Source organism: Monodelphis domestica, chromosome 3 (genome assembly GCF_027887165.1).
Source record: "Monodelphis domestica isolate mMonDom1 chromosome 3, mMonDom1.pri, whole genome shotgun sequence".
Taxonomy (NCBI): domain Eukaryota; kingdom Metazoa; phylum Chordata; class Mammalia; order Didelphimorphia; family Didelphidae; genus Monodelphis; species Monodelphis domestica.
Genome location: NC_077229.1, coordinates 423,535,617 through 423,557,936, shown reverse-complemented (window position 1 = coordinate 423,557,936; position 22,320 = coordinate 423,535,617). Strand labels below are relative to the sequence as shown.

Sequence of the window (22,320 nt, the reverse complement as noted above, 5' to 3'; positions counted from 1 at the left end):
TACAAATGTAATTTGCTAGGTGGTGGTGCCTTTTAGAAAGAACTAACTTCTTTTTGGCCCATATGCTTTCTGCAATGGAACTGAAGAATCACCTGACTCCAATCCCTAAGGGAGAAGACCAAATATTCTTATTTTGTGTTCCCAGCAAAGCCTGTTCAGTGTTGGTATGTGTTATATACCTATGGATATTATCAAGTGCCTCCAGGCATGTAGCACCCTACCAGATATTGTCATCAGAAAGAGGTTTGTGCTAGATATTCCACTGTGGGAAAGAGAAATGTCAGATACCAGCCCTGTTCCCTGCCTCCGAGAATTTTTTCATCTAGTTAGAGATAAAATAAATATATAAGAACAGCTATAGAGACAAGTCAGAAGTATCAAGAAGAGCTACCCATAGTAAGCCCTAGATTAGATTGTTTGTACTTAAAGAGACATTCTCTGTAACATTAAGATTTCAGAGGTCAAATTACATTAGCATGTGTTTTCATGACTCTATTTCCCCCACTATGTCACAAAAGTTTTTGAGGGCATGTAGTAAGTATGGTGTTTTATATTTCTCCTTTCCCATAATGCAATGATAACAGAGTGCCTTAAAAAGAGGTGATGCATGGGGATACCCAGTAAAATCAGCCAGCCAGTTGCTTGTAATCAGTCATTCCATCAGTAAGCAGTCAGTCATCAAACACCCACTGTATGCCAGCCACAGTGCTTAGTAAAATATGTAAAAAAAGATGTAAAATAAACCTTTTCTGGTCATTTCTACATTCAGTGGCATATGCCAAACTATAAGGCATAATCTCAGTCCTGAAGAAGATTACAATTTATCTAGTCTACTCTAAACTCTTCAGAAAGTCAATAGAATCATGAAAAAATAAACTGTCTCCATCTATTGTTTCTTAACAAAGTGACTTTTTGGTTCAGTCAGTGTTTATTGGGAAACATAGTTTCACAGAAAGAATGATGAACTTGAAGTTAGGATATGTGGTTGCAAATCCAGAATCTGGCTCCTGCTATTGGTATAACTCTAAGTAGTTTGAGCCCATTGAATTGGTGTTTAACAGACCTCATTGTTCTCTTCTGTAAAGTGGGGTTCCACTCACCCTATCCACTTCACAGAGGCACTGCCACATAAATACTTTAAAAACTTCTAGAATGCTTTACAAGGCATCCCAAAAGCCTTATGTGCTTTCCAAAGCTTTCATGGCTGGGAGACTTTTCACTGGGAAACTCTTGAATTGGAGAGATTCAAAGGAATGACAGATGATGCGCTCAAGGGCTTAGATGTTTTAGAGATGAAAGAGAAGATCAGGCTGAAAGAAGGTTCCAAGTGGTAGTAATTCAAGGTTAATAAAGTAGACCTAAAAGATAAAGGGATACCCACAAAGCCCCAGAACTGTGAAGTGGTCAGAACCTGAATCCAGATTTTATAATTCCTCCTCTACAACCCTGTCAATAGAATGCAGCACCCTACAGGGTCTTTCTCTCAAGACTTAGTTTTGACTTATTCCTCCAAGGCACATGTAGTGGCCTTTCTGGATGGACTTCTCCACAGTGAGCAGAACATCCCATGCTGGGCAATTTTTATTTTTAATTAAAGCATGAAAATATGCTATGCAACTGCCACTGTTACCTTGGAGATGTTATAACATACAATGACTTGAACACCAGAGGCAATTTGTTTCCTATATTTGGCAACCTGGACCCATAAAACTCATCTGTTCCCCACAATGTAGAGTATTTTAATGGATTTAGCAACATTTAATTAAGCTTAAATGTAATTGCATGATGCCAAATTAGTCTGTTATCATTGTTAATCGGCAGTCAGAAGGGCAGGAGAGATCATATGCTCCATCTACCCTGCTTCAGAAGTAGTGATACCAGCATCTGGACTGGGTTCTCCCAAGCAGCACATGTTCTAGCTTCCTAATTCTTTCCTGTGCTCCCCTGGTGTTGTATGACTAGATCGTGGAGGCCTTCAGTAGTTGTCCTCCTCAGATTCCTCTCTGCCTAGCTTCTCACTAAACTCACATTTTGCAAGCCTCAGTGAGAAAGTAAGTAGGCAATACTGGAGTGGACCTTGTTGCCAGGAGTGCATTTGAACATCAGGGAACCCAGGAGTGGTGCTAGACCTTGCGATTAAGCTCTTCTTGGAAGCAGGTCAGCCTCAGCCAGTTGGAGGCTTGCCAGCTCCAGGACTGCCAAGAATCCTCTCGTTCCTTTATTTGAAGACAAACAGCTTTAAGTCAGGGGTGCCAGCCTAGATAGGACAAGGGCATTTTGTGAATCCTCATTGCTGCTGAGCATGAAGTTTAAAACCAAAGAAATATCCAACATGTCTGGACAGTTAGCCTAAAGAAATGCTATTATTCAGTCAACAGAGGAAAGATACTAGCTGGTGATCAGGAAACCTAGTCTCTTCTCCTGGTTCTGGTTTCAACTTTCCGAATGAGCATAGACTAGTGACCTCAGACAAGTGAACAAACCTGACTGAATTTCGGTTTCCTCATTTGTAAAATGAGGGACTCAGATTGTCTTGAAGGCTCCTTTTAGTTCTACTGTCTTATGATGATAATAGCTCACATTAAAGTTTATCATATATTTTACTCAGGATCTTTCCCAGGACAACTGGGTGGCTCAATAAATAAAGCACCAAGCCTAGAGTTGGAAGGACCTGGGTTCAAATCTAGCCCGAGACACCTCCTAGCTGTGTGACCCTGCACAAGTCACTAAAGCCCTTGTCTTTCTGTCTTAAATTGAGACTAAGACAGAAGAGAAAGTTTAAAAAAAGATAACCTTTCTCTCTGCTCCCCAAACCCAGCCCCCAGGGTTATCCTTCCCTTTTCAGATGATCTTCATTTACCCAAAATGTATTATCATCTGGGAAAACTGGAAAGATTTGTTAAGAAAAATTTATAAAACAATAATTTTATGAAGCTTTAAACACTATATAAATGTGAACTTTATAAAGTTTTAGAACTAAAAGAACCTTCAAGATCATCATCTCCAAAATGTTAGATGGTGTCATACCTGGAATCAAGAAGACCTGAGTTCAAATCTGATGTCAGATATTTCTTGGCTCTGTGACCTTGGACAAGTCACTGTGGGCCTCAATTTCCTTAACTGTAAAATTTGTATTACATCACCACCTACCTTGCAGAATTGTTATGAGAATCAAATGGATTAATAATCACACAGTGCTGTGCACATAGTAGGTGCTATATAAATGTTTATTCCTTCTCTCTCAAACCTCTTGCTTTACAGATGAGAAAACTGAGTCTCATATAAACCTTGCACCTTATCAGTTACAAGTTTCCATCATTACAATTTATACTGTTTTTTGCCTTTGTTTATTTTTAAATCCGTGCCTTCCGTCTTAGAATCAATACTGTATATTGGCTCCAAGGCAGAAGAGCAGTAAGGGCTAGGCAATGGGGGTCAAGTGACTTGCTCAGGGTCACATAGCTAGGAAGTGTGTGAGGTAAGATTTGGACCTAGGACCTCCCGTCTGGCTCTCATTCCACTGAGCCACCTAGCTGCCCCCTTTTACCTTTATTTTTGGACCCCAGAGCATAGTGGTGCAGATTAAGCACTTAATGCATGTTTTTTGACTAACAAATTGTGTGAAGTATGTGTATGTAGTACACGTTTTATTATCCCCATTTTGCACCTTTCTCAAGATCACACAAATAGTACAATCCAAACTTGAACCCAGGTTCTGTGACTCCAAATCAAGTACTCTTTCAACTATATCAATCAGAAATAGTCTGCCTCTCGGAGCTAGACATCAGCAGGAAGGTGGCTTGGTGGCCAGCCTTCACTTTCCCAGAACACTCTCTCATTTACATCTTGTAAGGCAGCTTCATCAGATACTTGTTCCATGAGCAATTTGGAGCCATTATGGGGTGGCACGGCTTGTTCTGAAGGATTCCATTTCATCCTCAAAGTTAATATGCTTTCCAACAGCTTCCCCAGGTGGATGTAGGCAGGGGGCATTATTTATTGATTTTATTGATCTATGAGTACATATCTTATTTAGAAAGCTGGAGATCATGGAACTGATTAAGGGATCATAGACCTAGAGTAGGAAGGGATCTGAGAAGTCATCTCCCTCCTCATTTTTAATTGAGGAAACTGAGGCTGAAGAGGGTTAATTGACTTGTACAAAGTTTCACTGCTAAGGAGGACTAGAGATGGAATGTGAACTTGGGTCCTCTTGACTCCCAAGGCAGAGCTCTCGAGCTGCTCCTGTGGGCTGAGCTAGACCCAGGGAATAGAAAGACAAAAAGAGAAACAATATCTGCTCCTAGATAGCTTATATACTACACTAGGAAATGGAGTCTGGGGAGGCAGGTTTCCTGGGTTTCTAGGTGAAAGTCTAGAGTCATTTACCACTAAAACACTTTCCTAAAACACCCTGCTGCTGCTGCTGCTTATACAATAACAATAATAGTTGGTACATACTTTGCCTTTTCGAGTGGCAGTTTCCCCATATTTAAAATGGGGGACAATGGCTTTAGATCTGAGGGAAGATTCAGTGACACTAATACATTCAAAGCCTTTGCGAACATCAAAATGCTACATGAATGACATTGGTTTTTTATCATTATTAATCCAGAAATTCCCACCCAGAGCCCAAGGCAGCTGATGCCAGAACTGCCATCCCACTCTCATTGCTCCTGTTCTACAGATAAGCAACCTTTGGGGTTCTTCGCCTCATTCAGTACCCTCAGGTCCCACCTTGGACTTCCAGGGGTCCTGAGCCTGTTAGTTACTGCCCCTTGCCTTGTCCCACCAATCTGGAAACCTCCCCACCCATATCCAGACTCTGGTCCTGGATGAATCCTAACATCAATGAAAATTATTGAATGAAGTAAAGAACATCTATTTCGATTCTAATTCTAGCATACCACTTCTATGACAGTAGATTTCCTTTTCCTTTTTCTGGATCTCATTTTCTTTATAAAATGAAGAATTTACTACATGAGATTATTTACCATCTCAGAGAGAGGGAAATAGAGAAGGATGTGAAGGAAGAAAACAATTTTTAACTAGAAATTTTTAAAAAAGCAACAAATGCTAAAAATGGTTTCTTCATGTAATTGGGGGGGGGGGGGAATGAAAAAAAGATTAAATGAAAGATTTAAGCCCTGAAGCCCATTGTTGTGATCTCTGGGTCTCCTGTTCTGAGTGGCTTCATAGACCTGTAGAATTTAAAGGTAGAATGGGCCTTAGAGGTAGATTGATGCTGCCTTCTCATTTTACAGATAAGTTGAAGTGACTTTGTCCAACATCCCACTGGTAGCAGAGAGTAGAAAGGGGTCCCCCCCCCGAATTCAAACCCAGTGTGCTGGCTATGGCTACTATCTCAGAGCTAGGCCAGAAATTAGGTCCTAATCCTTGCCCTTTGACTTGACAGCAACAAAGCTTTTCATCTTTATTGAGGGTGTGTGTGTGTGTGTCTGTGTGTCTGTGTGTGTGTGTGTCTGTGCTTATATACTTCTAATAGATTTCACTGCTTTAAGAACATTAACAAATTGAGCCCAATTCTAACCCTTTTGTGGTATTAGGAATCACTGAATCTACTTTGAAAAGCTTCCCAGATATGGTTAATACTAAATGCTAACATCAAATTTGAGTGAGAAGGTGCCCTAGACAGGGGTTAATGGGACCCAAAAGCTCTTCCAGTTTTGGATTTTTATTTCTATGATCTAGTCTAGCTTCTTCATTTTACAGAAGAAGAAACCAAGGCCCAGAGAAGGTCAGTGTTTTTGTTACACCATGTGGGTAGCAGAACCAGAATTAGAATTTCTCACTCCTGGTTTTCGTTTGTTATTCAGTCATGTATGACTCTTTGTGACCCCATTTGGAGTTTTCTTGGCAAAGATACTGGAGTGGTTTGCCATTTCCTTTTCTAGCTCATTTTACAGGTGAGGAAACTGAGGCAAATGGGGTTAAGTGACTTATCCAGAGTCACACAGTTAGTAAGTGTCTCAGGCTGGATTTGAACTCAGGAAGATAACTCTTTCTGACTCCAGGTCTGGCTCTCTCTCCATTGTGCCATCTAGCGGCCCTCATCTTCATGTAAGAGTCCCTAGTAAGAAGATGCAGTCAAGTTTCCCTTTTAAAACCCAAGCTAAGCATTGGATATAAGACTCTGTAGGCAAAGCTTGTCAGTCTTCTAGTGCTGATCTCCTTCACCCTGAGTATTGCTCACTGCACTCACTTTCACTTTAATAGCTTACAATTTCTCAAGGTGTCAATCTTTATTCTACCTCCTTCAGTCATGTATCCCTCCCTGCCAATTAGCTGGTGGCAGCCAGTAATAGATGAGGAAACCAACAGCACTGGAGGATATCACGGGTGATTTTTAAAGCTGTAATAATTTGGTCATTAGCAGGTGTAATGATCAATTCCTATGGCACCAATCTAGTAACAAATTATATCACTGAGTAGCTTATTCAGGGAGCTATAGATTTAGGAACTAACATTCATGGGCATAAATAGAGCTCTAGAATGCTAAAGAGGGCAAGACTCTCTTGGTCATTCTCAACTCCTACACTCAGGGTGGAAAAATACTTTATATGAGTGTGTGTGTATGTATTTGTGCTCATGGTCTGGGAATATAACTCGCCACTCTCCCACTGAATTATTTCCTTTCCATCTCTCTGTGTCAGCCCCAGGATGAACACCTCAAGAATTTTTGTCAATTGCTGGGAGTCGAGCACAGTCAGATGAAACATTGGCTGTGCCACCGCAAACTGGTCACTACCTCTGAGACCTATGTCAAGACCATGTCCGTGCAGCAGGTGGTCAATGCCAGGAATGCATTGGCTAAATACATCTATGCCCAGCTGTTCAACTGGATTGTGGAGCACATCAATAAAGCTTTCCACACCTCCCTCAAGCAGCACTCCTTCATTGGCGTTCTGGACATCTATGGGTAGGAATAAGCCTCTGACTTTCAATAATTCTCTTCCCTAACTTCTTCTTTATACATTACTATTATTGTTGTTGCTGTCATTATTGTTATTACCCAATAGCAGCAACAACATAGATATGGTGTATTAAGGTTTGCCATTATTATTGCCAATTTTATTATTATTCCTATTATACAGTTGGAGAAACTGAGGCATACAAAGGTTAAGTGACTTGCCTAGGGGCACATAGGTAGTAAGTAACTGAGACAAGATTTGAATTTGAGTCTTTCTGACTCCAAGTCCAGCTCTCTATCCAGTGAGCCACCTAGGTGTATTAAGGTGCTAGGTAGGCAGCAGAGTGAATTGGAAAGAGAACTATATTCAGAGTTAGAGTCTTGATTTCAATACCAGCCCTGATGGTATGTTCATACCTGTATGAACATGAGCAGGACATGTAACTTGTATAGTATTCAATTTCCTCATTTGTAAAATGAGAGGTTGATCTAGGTGGTCTCTAAGGTCTCTTCTAATGCAAAACCTGTAATCCTGTGTTCTGGAAGAGATCACAGCTATCTTATCCCACCTTTGATGGATAAGAAAACAAGGCAAGGGAAATTAAATGATTTATCCCAAGTCACACAGCAGTAGCTTTTAGGAGCCTGGGCTAGGATTCTGATCAATTCATAGTCATAGCTCACATTTCCACAGTACTACAAAACTCCTAATGGACTTCCTTATAGCAACCGTGAAAGCTAGGTATGCTGTATTATTTCTGTTTTGCAGATGAGAGAGTGTAAGTGATTTGTCCAAGGCTACAGAACTGCTCATTATCAAAGCCCAGAATTCAAACTCAGCTCTCTCATGCTTCTACCACAGCATGATTAGGCTGATTGTTATTCAAGGTGCCTTTGGAAAATTTGTTTCTGTTCGTGTACATTGTACCCAAGGAAACCTTATATCAGACTCTTTGTTATTTAAGAGACATATACAGTCACTGGTTGTGTCCTGTCCCCACACTATTACAGGCTGAAGCTAAATACTGAACTCATTGAAAGAACTTTTTTTGTTTTGGTGTTTAACAAAAACCTATCTTCTTTTGTTGCGTTCTGGCCAGGAGAAGGTGATGTGTTAGATTATGAAAGGGAACTGAATTTAGAATCAGGAGACCAATAGCTATGTGATAGTGGCTAATGCATTTCACTTTTCTGTGTCTCAATTTCCTCATTTATAAACCAAGTTGAATTAGGTTATAATTAAGGACCCTTCTAGTTCTGAGATACTACAATACTGGAGTTTGAGAAATAGCACCACTGATTTCCAAATAACTACTTAGACTTGTCTTTTCTGCTACCAGGAGATTTCTGCTTTGAAGAATTTTAGGACTTTTTTTGTTCTTGATTTAAGTTCAGTGATTCCCTTTCCCTGTTTGCCCTCACAGGAGGGATATGACCAGAAGAGGATAATCATTTTATTTTTTTAACTCTTACTTTGTCTTGGAAATAACACTATGATAGAAAGGCAGGGGCTAGGTAAATGAGGTTAGGTGACTTGCAGAGGGTCATACAGCTAAGAAGCTATCTGAGGGTCCATTTGAACCAAGTCCTCCCAACTCCAGGCTTGACTTTCTATCAGCTGTGTCATTTAGCTGCCCAAAGGTCATCATTTTAATGAGAGATATCAAATCTCTGACAATAACAGACTAGGAATGAGCTCAATAAGTTAAGGTAGCTGGTGGTATAGACCAGGAAACATTAGACGAGTTCCAAAAGGATGTTCCACCTAAACCCAAGGAAGGTCACAATGATATTTTCAACCACATGAGACATGCCTCTCCATTTGGACCAATTCATTATAAAAGAGTTATGAGCTGCTTAAATTGGGATATATTCTCCCTTGCACCTGCATGTTTCTTTTTCTCTGACCTAACTTCTTCCTATGAGGAGGCCAAGAATAGATTAATGCCTATTGGATCTTTAAGTTATAAAAGTAAGGGCTTCTGACTAAAAATAGAGACCCTGATGTTAGCATGGAAGTACACTCGTGCCAGTTGAAACAACTGCTGAGTGTGCTGAAACCAGAAGGTTGCCAAGAGAAGTGTGTCTTGGGACCACTGTAATGGGAAATCCTATTGAGCATGGAGAATTAGACCAGAAGGAGTCTGTATCAAATGCAATGATCTATTTAATTTTTTAAAATTCTTATTAATCTGCTGTTGTGAACATAACTCACATATAGAATTAATAAAATGATAAGATAGAATAGAAAGAAGGGAATCAACCAAAATATCCAAAATTTTGTTGATGTGCTGAGCATAAGATAAAATTTAAGAGTGATAAGTGCAAAGTCTCTTCTCATAAGAGAAGGGAGGCACAACTAGTCAGAAATTAATCTAAAACAAAAAAGATCTTCAGTAGATTCAGTGAGCTTCAGCAAATTGCAAGTAAAATATGAATCCAACATTATAATGTAGTAGTAAAAAAACCCATAATCTTAGAATGTATTAAGATAATTAATGCTGATTGTCCCACCGTACATTGGAGTGTCATATTTAAGGAATGGCCCTGACAAACTAGAGTACCTCCAGAATGGTGACCTGGATGGTAGATAAAAGGATGAATGGCATGATCATTAATTTCATGAGTACTGGTCAAAGGAACTAAGAATGTGTAGTCTGGACTAAACACTAAAGAAGAGCTCAAGATAGAGAAGAGAGTGGAAGAGAAGAAGAGAGAGTCAAACAGGCAAAATAACCCACATATTGAAAAGGTCTGATATTAACACGATGTCTTCTATCCATTATCCCCCATCTCTGTAAAGAAGTGGGGAGAGATGTCTTCTCACATTTCTTCTTTAAGGCCAAGCTTGGTCATTATTATTTTCAAGCATTGTTTTGACTGGCTTTAGCAATTTCTAATATTGATTCTCAAACACCATAGAAAGTAAAAAAATTCACACATATAGGTGGGAGATGATAGACCCAACACTTATGAGAACAATTATAATCATATTAAAAGCTAGTATTTGTATAGTGCCTTAAATTGTGCACCTGTCAACTTTGTAAGGCCACTTCTCCAGTCCTTTGCACTGTTCCCTTATATCCACCTTGGACTGAATGAATATTTAAATAGGTCGCAACAAACTTTGTGGTAGCAAAGAAGTGGAAATTGAGGGAATGCCTATGAACTGGGGAATACCTGGACAAATTGTGGTGTATGATTACAATGGAATGCTGTAAGAAATGATGAGCAGGTTAACAATATTTTAAACCCTTACCTTCCATCTTAGAATCAACACTATATATTGGTTGTAAGGCAGAAGAGCAATAAGGGCTAGGCAATGCAGGTTAAGTCACATAGCTAGGAAGCATCTGAAGTCAGATTTGAACTCAGGACTTTCCATCTCTGGGCCTGACTCACTGAAACACCTAGCTGCCCTCAAGCAAGTTTTTTAAAAAACTTGAAAAGACTTACGTGAAATAATGAAGAGTGAAATGAGTAAAACCAAGAAAACATATTTAGCTAACATTTGAAGAATAATTTGTAAATATGCACCACCAGAGTATGAACTTAAATATAGAAATATGTAAGACACTATTTATGCATACCTTTTTGTCAGATAATACCTTCTATGGTAAAAGGAGGGGAGGAAAGGGCTGAGATATGTGGGAATACATTCTATTAAAATATAAAGTTCATTGTGATAGATTTTAGCCAAAAATTTTTAAAAATCAATATGCTGCAACAGAACAGCTTTTATGGTCTCAATATGTCTTGCAAGCACTCCAATAAGCAGTCTGGTACAAAGAGGGAGAAAGATCTCAGGAAGGGAATCAAGGTCATAGTCAAGATCTTGGTCTAAAAATCTGCAGCCATGCTCCTAATCTTATGACAGAAGATGCAGGCACCACTCCAGTAAGTAGCTCTTCTTATGGATCTAGAAGAAAACAAAGTTGGTGTATATCAAGGGACTGAGGAAAATTCTATCGATCTCAGAGATAGAGAATAAAAAATAGAACAAGAAGCTTCTAACAATGGGACATAGTTCATCAAACTCTGAAGACGACAGTAGAAGTAACAGGGGTAAAAAACCATCAAAGATAGTCCCCTTCAACTAGTTCTTCAGAGAGCAGAGCCTTCAGCCACAAGACAAGAGGCAGGAAATGAGAAACCTACTATGAGGAGGACAATTATAGAAAGCTTCCTGTAAGTTAGAAAGGACAGGTAGAATTTGGTAGGTCAGACAAGAGGCCAGTGCTTCCAACAGAACAGAATAATGACAGAAAGTGTGTTCTAGAAGGGCTATGGGTAAATCATTTTGGTTGGAGCACAAGATCCTGTAAGGGAAATAGCCTTGATTCTTATGATTCTCCAGGCTCCATTCAAAACCCACTTTCTTCTTTTCTTCAGAAATAGGTTAGAAAACCTAGCTGGCTTAGCCAAAATCTGTTAGGCAGAAACAGTGGAGGGGGTAACTAAAAGGGAATAAAAGGATGATGGGAGAGAGGGAGAGAGAGAATATAAGAGCATATGGTAGAGATGAACAGTAGTGAGTAAAACTCTGTTTAGCTCTCCTCCCCCTCACTAAAGGATTCAAGAGAGGTATCCCTGTGATGATGTTTGAACAGGGATGAACAGATACCGATGCTCAGACAAGAGGCTTCTATGGGATAAGGTATAGACTTTTTCCCAGGGCTTGTGAAATGCCTGGAATCCAAGAAAACCTCCTCTGAACACAGTCCTGCTGGGAAAGACTGAATGACGTTCAGCTCTGGATTTGACTTTTTGACCAAAGCTTACTAGATAGCTTTTCCCAGTTTCCTCTTTCTCCCCTTTATTCTTCTTTCTTATCCTATAAAAGAATGCCTTATTCTGACTGCAATTTTCCAGAAGGAGTGGTTTATTAAACAGGAACAGGGAAAGTTAGGATGGAAGGATTAGGAGACCCTAAGTGACATACAGGCAGTTTGTGTCTTCTCTGCTCAGCCGAGCCAAACAGCTGTAACTTCTGTGTCCTTCTTCCTTTCCTTTAAACTGTCTGCTAGACTCTTCTAATGACAGTTTGCTAGTGTCTTTCTTGGGAAGGCTGTAATGGTGAAAATTTCACCTTTTTAAGATTGATGTAATATTGAACAATGGCCGCCAAGGAATTTACTTATGAAATTCCTAAAATGAAACACTCAAGTCAGAATGGAGTTTATGGAGGTTTAATCACAATGGGAGTAGGGAAAAGAGAGGGAGAGAAGAGAAAAGGGAAAGGGGCTACTCAAACTCTGACCAAGGCAGAAGGAGTTTTAGGCCCAAAGGGCCAAGGTGGAAAGAATCAGTCCTTAACTCACGTGAGTGATCTGAAGGAAAGCTGTCTGCGGGCGTCCTCCCTGTCCAAGCTCCTAACACCAACTGGTGTCTAGCTCTCTCCACAGGAAGTGAGCGAATTCCAGAGGCTGTTCCCTACCTCACTTCCTGTGTCTCACAAGTGCCAATGGTTGGCTCTAGCTTGGCTTAGGACAGCTCAGGTGGGCAGTTAGTTATTTCTGATTTGTCATTGACTAGCACATGCCCGTGTAGTGTGGGTGTGCACAATTTTTGGGTGCTAGACCAAGATGGAGAATTTTAAAATTCACAAGGTACAGATCGGGATAGATTTTTGGGGTGACCCCCTATGAGGTTTGGGGGTTGAACACCCCTCACACAGCAGATGATGGTTACTCTGCTCCTTTGATAAATGTTCAGGTGAATTCAGGAATGCTTTCTGATCCTCTGGTACAAGGGAAAGATCAAGAAATCCTCAGATATCCCAATGTTGGGTCCTGAGCTCAGTTCTCAGTCTCCTGTCTCCTTCAGAGTCCAGAGAGCAAAAACCCCCTCCTTTGTTCTATTTCCCAAAAGCCTCTTTGCTCCTTCCAACTGTCACACTCCTGTCCTTGCTTGCAACATTCAAAAGGGTCCCTTTCTTATGCCAAGCTTATTCCTACACATATAAAGACAAGTTAAAAACAATCCTTGCTCTCAAGGAGCTCATACTCAAATGAAGAATCTATGTGTAAACTGGCTAACCATAAGATGGATTGTTCATCCTTCCGTTTGAAGGGAACTAATGAAAATAGGCAAATACAAGATGTATACAGACTAGATAGAGGGAAAGGCAATAATGACTGGAAGGACCAGGAAAGGCTTCCTGAAAATAAATAGAGGTGAGAAGAAAAAGGCATAAATGACAGCCAGAGCAAAGAAGTGGAGCTAGGAAATGCAGTTGTAGTTGAGGAAAGAACAGTTTGGGGCATGATGTATAGGTAGGTCAGTCTTAGAATCCAAGGAAATAAGAAAAGACTGGAAAGGTAGGAAGGACTCAGATTGCAAAGAGGTTTAAATGCCAAACAGGGGACTTTGTACTTGATCCTGAAGGTAATATGGAGCCACTGGAAATTGCTGAGGTGTGGGGGAATGGAGATGGTGACATGACAAGCCTACACTTCAAGAAACTCATTTTGGCAGCTGAGTGGGGACATGGATTGGAATGGGGAGAAACCTTAGGCATGGAGACCACTTTGAAAGTTATTGCAGGAATCCAGGCAAGAGGTAATGACCACCTGAACTGGAGGGGTTGGTGTGAGTGGAGAGAACCAGTGCAATGCAAGAGAAATGGGAGAAATAGAACTGAGATTTGGCACTGGATTGAATATGTGGAGTGAGTGAGTATGAGGAGTAGCTGGTATTAAGGTTCTTGGCAAGTATAAAGAGTCAGTGTAACTGGAACAGCTGGGTAGCTCAGTGGATTGAGAGCCAGGTCCAGAGACGGGAGGTCCTGGCTTCAAATCTGGCCTCAGACTAGCTGTGTGACCCTGGGCAAGTCACTTAACCCCCGTTGCCTAGCCCTTACCATTCTTCTGCCTTGGAACCAATACACAGTATTGATTCTAAGATGGAAGGTAAGGGTTTAAAACAGCAGTTTTCAACCTCTCATTTTGTAGCAATGAGAATACCTAATGCATATCAGGTATTTACATCCCAAATCATAATTGTAGCAAAATTACAGTTTTGAAGTAGCCACCAAAATAGGTTTTTGGTTTGGGGTCACCGCAACATGAGGAACTGTATTGCAGGGTCCAACATTAGAAAGGTTAAGAACCACTGCTTTAAAAATAAGGGGGAGTCAGTGTAGGCAAGTCAGCTAATTCAGGATGAGTTGATACAGTCAGAGCCTGAGCTATAAATTTATAGGTGAAACTCTAAAGGAAGGTTGGTGTAGTTAGCTCTGAGGACACAGGCCAGAAGATATTTGTTCTCTGCTAGTTTCAATGCTACTAGGCACTTAAAGGCACTTATGGGTACCATGGATAGAGCTCCAGGCCTAGAGTCAGGAACCTGATTCATTTTCCTGAATTCAAATCCTGCCTCAGATACTTCTTTGTGACTCTGGGCAGGTCATTTAATCCTTTTTGCCTGTTTCTCATTTGTGAAATAAACTGGAAAGAAAAGACAAACTGCTGTGTTGTCTTTGCCAAGAAAACCACAATTTGGGTCATGAAGAGTTGGTCCCAATTGAGAAAGCTGAACAACAAGGAGGTCTGTCCTTGGACCATGTGGATCTCTGATGATACTCAGGGAGTCAGGGGTCCACAAGTGAATCCTGCCCAGAATCGAAGCCAATGTGTCAGAATTACTTCCCTTGGGATCCCACCTATTTGGACTTTGGATATTAATATTAATGTCTGTTAGCCTGTTACTATTGAATTTTGACATCTTGTGTTATAGGGAACATAAATTGTACATCCCACATCAGCTGGTTGCCAAATATGACATAACATGTAGAAAGGAAAAAGCAAACTAAATCTAAAGTTCAAAGAACAGGAGAGCATTTTGGCAGTCTTTTCAGAAATGAAAGCAGTATTAACATATTTATTCTACTCCTAATTGTTGTACTTGTAGAAGCAGAGTAGGGGAATGGCTAATATGACATGACAGATGATCAGCTGTTATTTATGCTTATCTCTGGATTGAATTCCTCATGCCAACCCTGCTGAGAAAAAAGGAATCTCATAAAGAGTCTAGGTCTGTGATTTTATTAGTAAAGAATGATGATTCCTGAGAAGCCAATTCTCTCCCCACCAATGCAGATAAGCAATTGCTCTATAAGAGTCTTAGAAAGTTGATTGTGACCCTGAAAGGTTAATTAACAAACATGCAGCAAATATGAAGGGCAGATATTGCCAGCAGACCTTTCTGACTCTTAAGATAATTCTCTATGAACCATTCCATGTTGCCTCTCCATCAAAGGAAAGACATTATAAATTTTCTTTGTAATTTGTTAGTCATGTCTGACTCATTATAAGCCCATGTGTAGTTTTCTTGTCAAAGATACTGGAGTGGTTTGACATTTCCTTCTCATTTTATAGATGAGAAAACTGAGGTAAATAGAGTTAAGTGACTTGCACACAGTCACACAGCTAGGATGTGTCTGAAGCTGGATTTGAACTCACAAAGATCAGTTGTCCTGACTCTAGCCTGGGTACACTATTGACTGAGTCATCTAACTGCCCTTTTATTTTATTTTCTATGTACATATTGACTTCCCCCACTGGAATTTAGGTTCCAAACCTATTCTTCCTTCCCCCTTTTTTCATCTTTGTATCACCAATGACTAGCATAGTACAGATGGTTTAAAAAAGAAACAAAAAAAAAAAAGAAACAAAAACAGGCAGCAGCTAGGTGGCTCATTAGATTGAAAGCAAAGCAGAGAGACAGCAGGTCCTGGGCTCAAATCTGGCTTCATTTCTAGCTGTGTGACCCTGGGCAAGTCACTTAGCCCTCAATGCCTAGCTCTTACCACTCTTCTGCCTTGGAATCAATACACAGTATTGATTCTAAGATGGAAGGTAAGGGTTTTAAAACATTAATGATTGGTATGACTTGTGATTTTCAAAAGAAAGGGTTTAAGGAAAGAGTCATTTGCTGTCTTAGAATGAGCCTGGGATGGTTTGTAGTCTGTAAAAACACAAGACAAGATAGGATGTGTTGAGACACTACTTTGAAGAGTAGTCAAATTCTTTTAAATGTTTCAGAAGTGCCCCTTCCTGCAGAATTCTGAATTCTCCTCTTATAGTGAGTATCTTTGCCATTTCAGGGAAAAATAAACAGTTTTCCTTGTTATTGAAAAACTCAGTTTCTATTTCAGGCAGCCTCGGCATCAGGCCACTATGCTAGAATCCCGTGTGTTTTTTACAACTGATATTCATTAAATATTATTTTATAGACAATCAATAAAACATTTATTTCTTTGTAAGTACTTAGAAATAAAATGAAGTGGAGGGAGAAGAAACCTTGAAGTTGTTCACTGGCCAAAAAAATATCTTGTATGTAATTGAAGTTTGAACAAATTTTTTTCCCATCAAGTTTCTTGCTTCCATGCAAGTCTGCCTACCTCCCCCAGGCATCAAATGAAAAAATGCTTTATTACTTGGAGTCACAAACCACTGCTTAGGAGTTTATATGCTGGCTCAGGAGATGGGCTTTGGTAGGAAATCCAGGACATCTATTTCCTATTTACATCTATTTTGCAGACTCAAATATTACTTAATTCATTCAGTAAATATTGACTGAGTGTCTCCTATATGGTCAAATACTGTGTGGGATTCAAAATTTTCTGAAAGACATATAGATTTCCCTCAAAAATACTCACTAAAATATTATTTAAATATTCCATTAAATAAGCATTTATTAAGCCAGCTATCCATGATGCCAGGCACTACAAATAAAAGGGCAAAAATGAGATAATCCCTACCCTGAAGGAGCTTGCATTTTGCTGGGGCATAAGGGAGGGGGTGGGTGGGCAAGAAGAGGTACAAAATCAAAATGTTCATAGAATAAGAAATGCATGATATTTACTTATTTTTGCAAAACCTTTGATTTCTTTGGTGTAGGGAAATTCTGGGAAAGACCCTTCTAAAACAGATCTAAAACTGTTATACAATTTAAACTAGAGTTGCTTGTGTCAGGGAGAAATTAAATGACTTTATCTGGGTCACACAGGCCTATGTCTGTCAGAAGCAGGACCCAAATCCAGACCCTCTTGACCCATTGACCAGGGTATCCATCACACTGCTGTATAATCTCTAAATAGAATAAGCACAATGTAATTCCAATTGCATTGGGATAGGGCAGCAGTCACTGAATTCAAGAAAGGCATTTTTCAGGGGAGTCATTTGAACTGAGTTATAAGGTTGCTAGCAGTTCCAAGAGGCAGAGCCCAAGAGAGGAACCATCCCTGACAGGGGTCAGACAACCTGCACAGAGGCAGTGATGTCACATTCACTGAGTATTAAATGATAATAACTTATCCAAGAAAACTGATATATGAATTTCTAATGAAGTAACTTAGCCAGTAAGTTACTGGCATCAGAAACCAGTTCTTTGTTTTACCAAAGGATTCATCCATTTATTGCTGACTCTAATCCAAGTCTTAATGCAGCCTCATAATGCATTTAAAATAGAATTTGATTGGTAAAATTGGATTTCTATCCAGCTTCAAAGAAACACCTCTGTTGGGAAAATTGAGAAAGGAGAGACATTGAGGGACCAGGAAGTGTCTTTCCACTGCACTCTTGGATCACTAAGGCATGGCCTGGAGGGAGCAAATTGAAAAAGTAGTGTAATTTTTCCCATCTGGTTTCTCCCCTTCTATAAGGCAGCCTGCCCTCCATAGGCATCATCTCTAGAAAAACCTTATTTCTTAAAGTCACTACCCGCTACTAAGGAGTTCCTCATCCAGTCCAAGAACTTTGGTAGTAAATCCAGAGAGGCTATTTTCTAATAGCATCTGTTATGTAAATTGAGTATTTCCTTCATTCAGTAAATATTTATTGAGTTATTTTCTTTATAGTGAATAGACGCTGTAGGAGAATAAAGAAAGATCATGAGTCAATCTCTCTTCTCCCAACCATTTATACTCTAGTAAGTTTAACAAATTTGTTGTTTACTTATCATGAGTTTCCATAGGCACTTGGTGCATTTTGGGGTCACATGCAAGGGAAAAGTGCAGAAGGGGATCAGATCTAAAGTACTTCACTTTATTTCCCTCTAACACTACTGGTTTGTGTGGCCATAGGTATGTGGTTTCAATTCATCTGTACAGATTTTTATTTTCAATTCAATAAATATTTATTAAGTGCCTACTATGTGTCAAGTATTGTGCAAGACACTGAGGATCTAGAAGAAAAAGAGGTGATTCCTGCCCTCAATGAACTTACTAATATAATAGGGGGAAATACACAAAAGGAGGCTAGAGTGGAGAGAGGTAGAGAGAAAGAGACCAGAGGATATCTTATTCCTTGGAGCTGAAACCAGATATGATAGCAGATAATGGTGTGGGCTGAAAGTCCAGTTTCTGTCTTCTAGAAAGGAAGGCAATGGAAGGAGTTTGGTACTCGCCCTTCCAGCCCTCAAATTAGAGGGAAGAAGTGACTGAGGGAGGTGGTGTGTCAATAAAGGCTTGAGTTTGCAGCATTTTGGTAGTGAGTTTAGAAGTGTTGAGCTCGTCCTGGGAGGGACATCTTGTTTCCTACAGTTGGAACCAAGTAGAGCGACAGATGTAGAATGGAGTAAGCCAAAAAAAATAAGTTTCTGTCCTCTATAAAGGAAGGCTTTAGGAGGAGTTTGGTACTTCACTCTAGCTCTCCAATTTATCAAGTACCCACCATGTGAAAAACACACAGCAATAATGCAGAGGAAAGAAAAGAAAAAGAGCATCATTCTTGCCATCAGGTAATTGGAGGATATGCCTTCTATTAAAAAAAAAAAAACAACTTCCATTTTATTGTCCAATCAGCTATCACCACAGAAATTAACCTGTGTTTGGTGTAAGAACCAGACAATGGAAGGAGGCTGCATTCCCTAAATGCACCCTCAGTAGTCTTGGGTGTTTATTGCCACAATAGACAAGTCTGTGTTCTTCCCAATTTGTCTCACCACTTTAACTTAGGAAGTCCAGAAACAACAGTGGCAAAAGAGGAATCCAGACTTCATGTTCTAAGACAAGTTTGGGAATGGGAAAATTAGGGAGGGCTTTGTAGAGGAAATGGTGCTATAGTTTGTCCTTAAAAGAAGAGAAAGATTTCCCCCAAATTGAAGAGAAAGTATGTTTCAGGTATAGGGGTAGGCATGGAGACAAGAGTATAGATTCAAATATAAGAACAGCGAGGTAGGCAGTTTGCCTGGAAAGTAAATGATGTGAAATCAAGTTGGAAAAAATGGGTTAGGATCTTCATCCACTGCTGGGGAAGACTGACAAAGGCTTCATTGGATTGAGAGCACTCACTTGAGTGGAGCTCTGAAGGGTGACAGAGTCTAAGAGGCAGAGGTGAAGGAGTGCATTCCAGGCAGAGGAGACAGCCTGAGCAAAGCTCTGGATGCAAGTGAAGAACTCTTTTAAGTGACTAGTTCAGCTGGAACCTACAGTTATCATGTTAAAGAGAAAAATATGTACTGTCTAGAAAGGTGAGATGATCGAGTCCCCTTGGGGCATTTGACAAATTAAGTAGTTTTGATTGCCATTTCTCCTTGTTGATAATGAGAAACCACTGAAAATCTTTGACCACAAAGGAGAGAGGGTCAGACATATGCAAATGGAAAATTATTTTGCCAGCTATGTGACAGGGAAGCCCCAAAAAGGTAAAAATTAGAGTTGAGGATGGCATTTAAGACTTATAGGGAGTAACTAGGTGGCTCAGTGGATTGAGAAGCAGATCTAGAGATGGGAGGTTCTGGGTTCCTATCTTGATTTAGACATTTCCTAGCTGTGTGACTCTAGGCAAGTTACTTAACCCCCATAGCCCAGCCTTTACTACTCTCCTGCCCTGGAACCAGTACATAGTATTGATTCTAAGATGGAAAGTAAGGGTTAAAATAAATAAATAAAATAAATTACAGTGAGAGGTGTTGGCATTCTGAATGGAGGGAACAACATAAATGCAAGTGATATTATAGAATTAGAATTGACTTGCTTTGGCAACTTAGCATCTATCAGTCTCACTTTCCTCATCTGTAAAATACTGGTGCATAATTCATAAGGCTTTTCTCAGTAAAGTGCTTTATAGAAATAAGAGATATTATCTTTTCTTAACACCTCCTCATACCTATGGGAGAAAAGGCCAGCAATTTTACTTAGTTGTTACCTGAGAAAACTTAATATTATTATTGAATTTTTGTTTTTGCTAATAGTGTAAATCAGATGACAAATTCATAATTTAATGCTATGTGTATTAATATCCTGACTTGAAATAATAATTCTTCTATGGATTTAAATAAGCCCTTTCCTCACCTAACAGAACTGATGCTAGCAGAGAGCAGCAGGTAGGGGAACATCTGCACAGAGATTAGATGAGGCTCCTGATTCTGCTGACTAAGCAGGTGTAATCTGGGTTTCCGTCATCATAGGTGTCATTTAATTTTTATAATTGAATTTATTGTCTCTGAATGCTGCCTACCTGGCTGCCTAAGGGAAAGGAATATATTGCCTATGAAGATTTGGCTGCAACCTCATGAAGAGAGGATGGGGCAGGCATCCAGAGAACCTGGATTTCTTTTTTCAGTTCTGATGCTAGCTACCCACCTCTCCCTGCTGGAGAACATTTGGATGTCCTTGATTGCCCTTCACTCCTCAGATGAGAATATAGCTTAACAAAAAAAAGCATTTATTATGGTAATAACATGTTGACATATATAATAATGTCTTTTGGATTGCCATTACTTTATATATGATACCCAATTTTAGCTTTGTTGCAAGTCCATAAGATAGACTCTGTTATTATCTGCCTTTTACAGATGAAGAAACTGAAGTTCCCATGGTCTGACTGACTTACCTCCTCATGGCCATACAGTTAATAATTGCCAGAGGCAGAATCTGAACCCAGTTCTCTCCTAATTCCCATTCCATTTCTCTACTACCCAATACTGACTTCATATTAAACATTGTATACATATTACACATAAGGGTATTTGCCCAAGAGTTAATGGATCTGGGTTCTAGTACTGGATCTACCCCCAAACTACCTCCATGACTTTGCTTAAATCACTTACTTTTTCCTGTCCTTACTCTTCCCATTTGTAAAATGAGGACTTTGTATAATTAGATTAAGTATTTTCCTGCTCTAAATCCCATTAACCTTCTCACAGGGATCCTTATCCTGGGATCCATGAAATTGTTAAAAAATATTTTTAATAACTATTTCAGTATAATTGTTTTCCTCTGTGATTCTATGAATTTTATTTTGTTAATTTAAAAACAATCTGAGAAGGGTTCCATGGACTTCATCAAACTGCCAGAGGGATTCATGGCATACATAAAAGGTTGGGAACATCTGAACTAGTTTTACATGGTGGTACACACCTATTATATTTATTACAACGAGTTCAAACCTGGTGATCATTTGAACTCAAGGGTTCTGAACTGCAATAATATTTATAACATGTGTGTTCTGGTAAATGTTTAACAATTGGCTCTCCAGGGGAAAGAAGTGTAGGTACAACACACTTTTAAATTTAATCTGTATTATATTTTCATAAATCTAGATGACCAACCAAAAATTGCCCAAATTCATGGTATTTGCCCATTTCCAAGGTGTATGATGCTCATACTGAAAACTTAACAATTAGCTCATCCACACCATTTGCAACATACCAACTACAAAAGGCACCAATATGAAGAAACATTAGGCTCCTTAAGGAAGACAGGTTAAACCCAAAGTAGGTCAATGTTTCTATTATGCTGAGGCACTAAACTTTCAGCTTAGATGAGATAGGGAGATCCAGTCTCGATAAAAGAGCCAAAAGTGCCTACACAAGTTGTACTGTGACTTCAACTGTTTTTCTTTTCAAAAAATTCTTTAAAATATTATTTTTCTATTATATGTAAATTTTTTTAAATTTATTTTAAGATTTTTGAATTCCAAATTCTCTCCCTTCCTTCTTCTCTCCCCTCCTCATTAAGAAGCCTGGCAATTTGATATAGCTTCTACATGTGTAGTCATGCAAAACATATTTCCATATTAGTAGTATTATGAAAGAAAACACAGACCAAAACACACACACACCCCAAGAAAAAGAAAGTTTTTTGTGTTGTTTTTTTTTTTAAAGAATGCTTTGATCTTCAGACTCCATTGTCCCATCTCTGGAGGTGGATGGTATTTTTTCATCATGAATCCTTTAGCATTATCTTGGATAATTGTAATACTAAAAATAGCTAACTCATTCACAGTTGATTATTCCACAGCATTGCTGTTAGTAAGTAGTGTTCTCCTGGTTCTGTTCATTTCACTTTGCATCAATTTATATATGTTTCCAGAGTTTTTCTGAAAGCATCATAATTTCTTATTTATAGCACACTAGTATTCCATCACATTGATATACCAAAC

General features: G+C 39.3%; 1 protein-coding gene across 2 annotated transcripts in view; it reads left to right on the top strand.

The window, feature by feature from the left end:
- MYO5B (myosin VB) overlaps positions 1–22,320 on the top strand; it is a 571,959-nt gene that overhangs the window by 335,024 nt on the left and 214,615 nt on the right. For both annotated transcript variants that reach the window (XM_007486667.3, XM_007486668.3), the window contains exon 10: positions 6,675–6,940. In XM_007486667.3, coding sequence (XP_007486729.1) covers positions 6,675–6,940 — 266 coding nt within the window. The remainder of the gene's footprint in view (positions 1–6,674; positions 6,941–22,320) is intronic.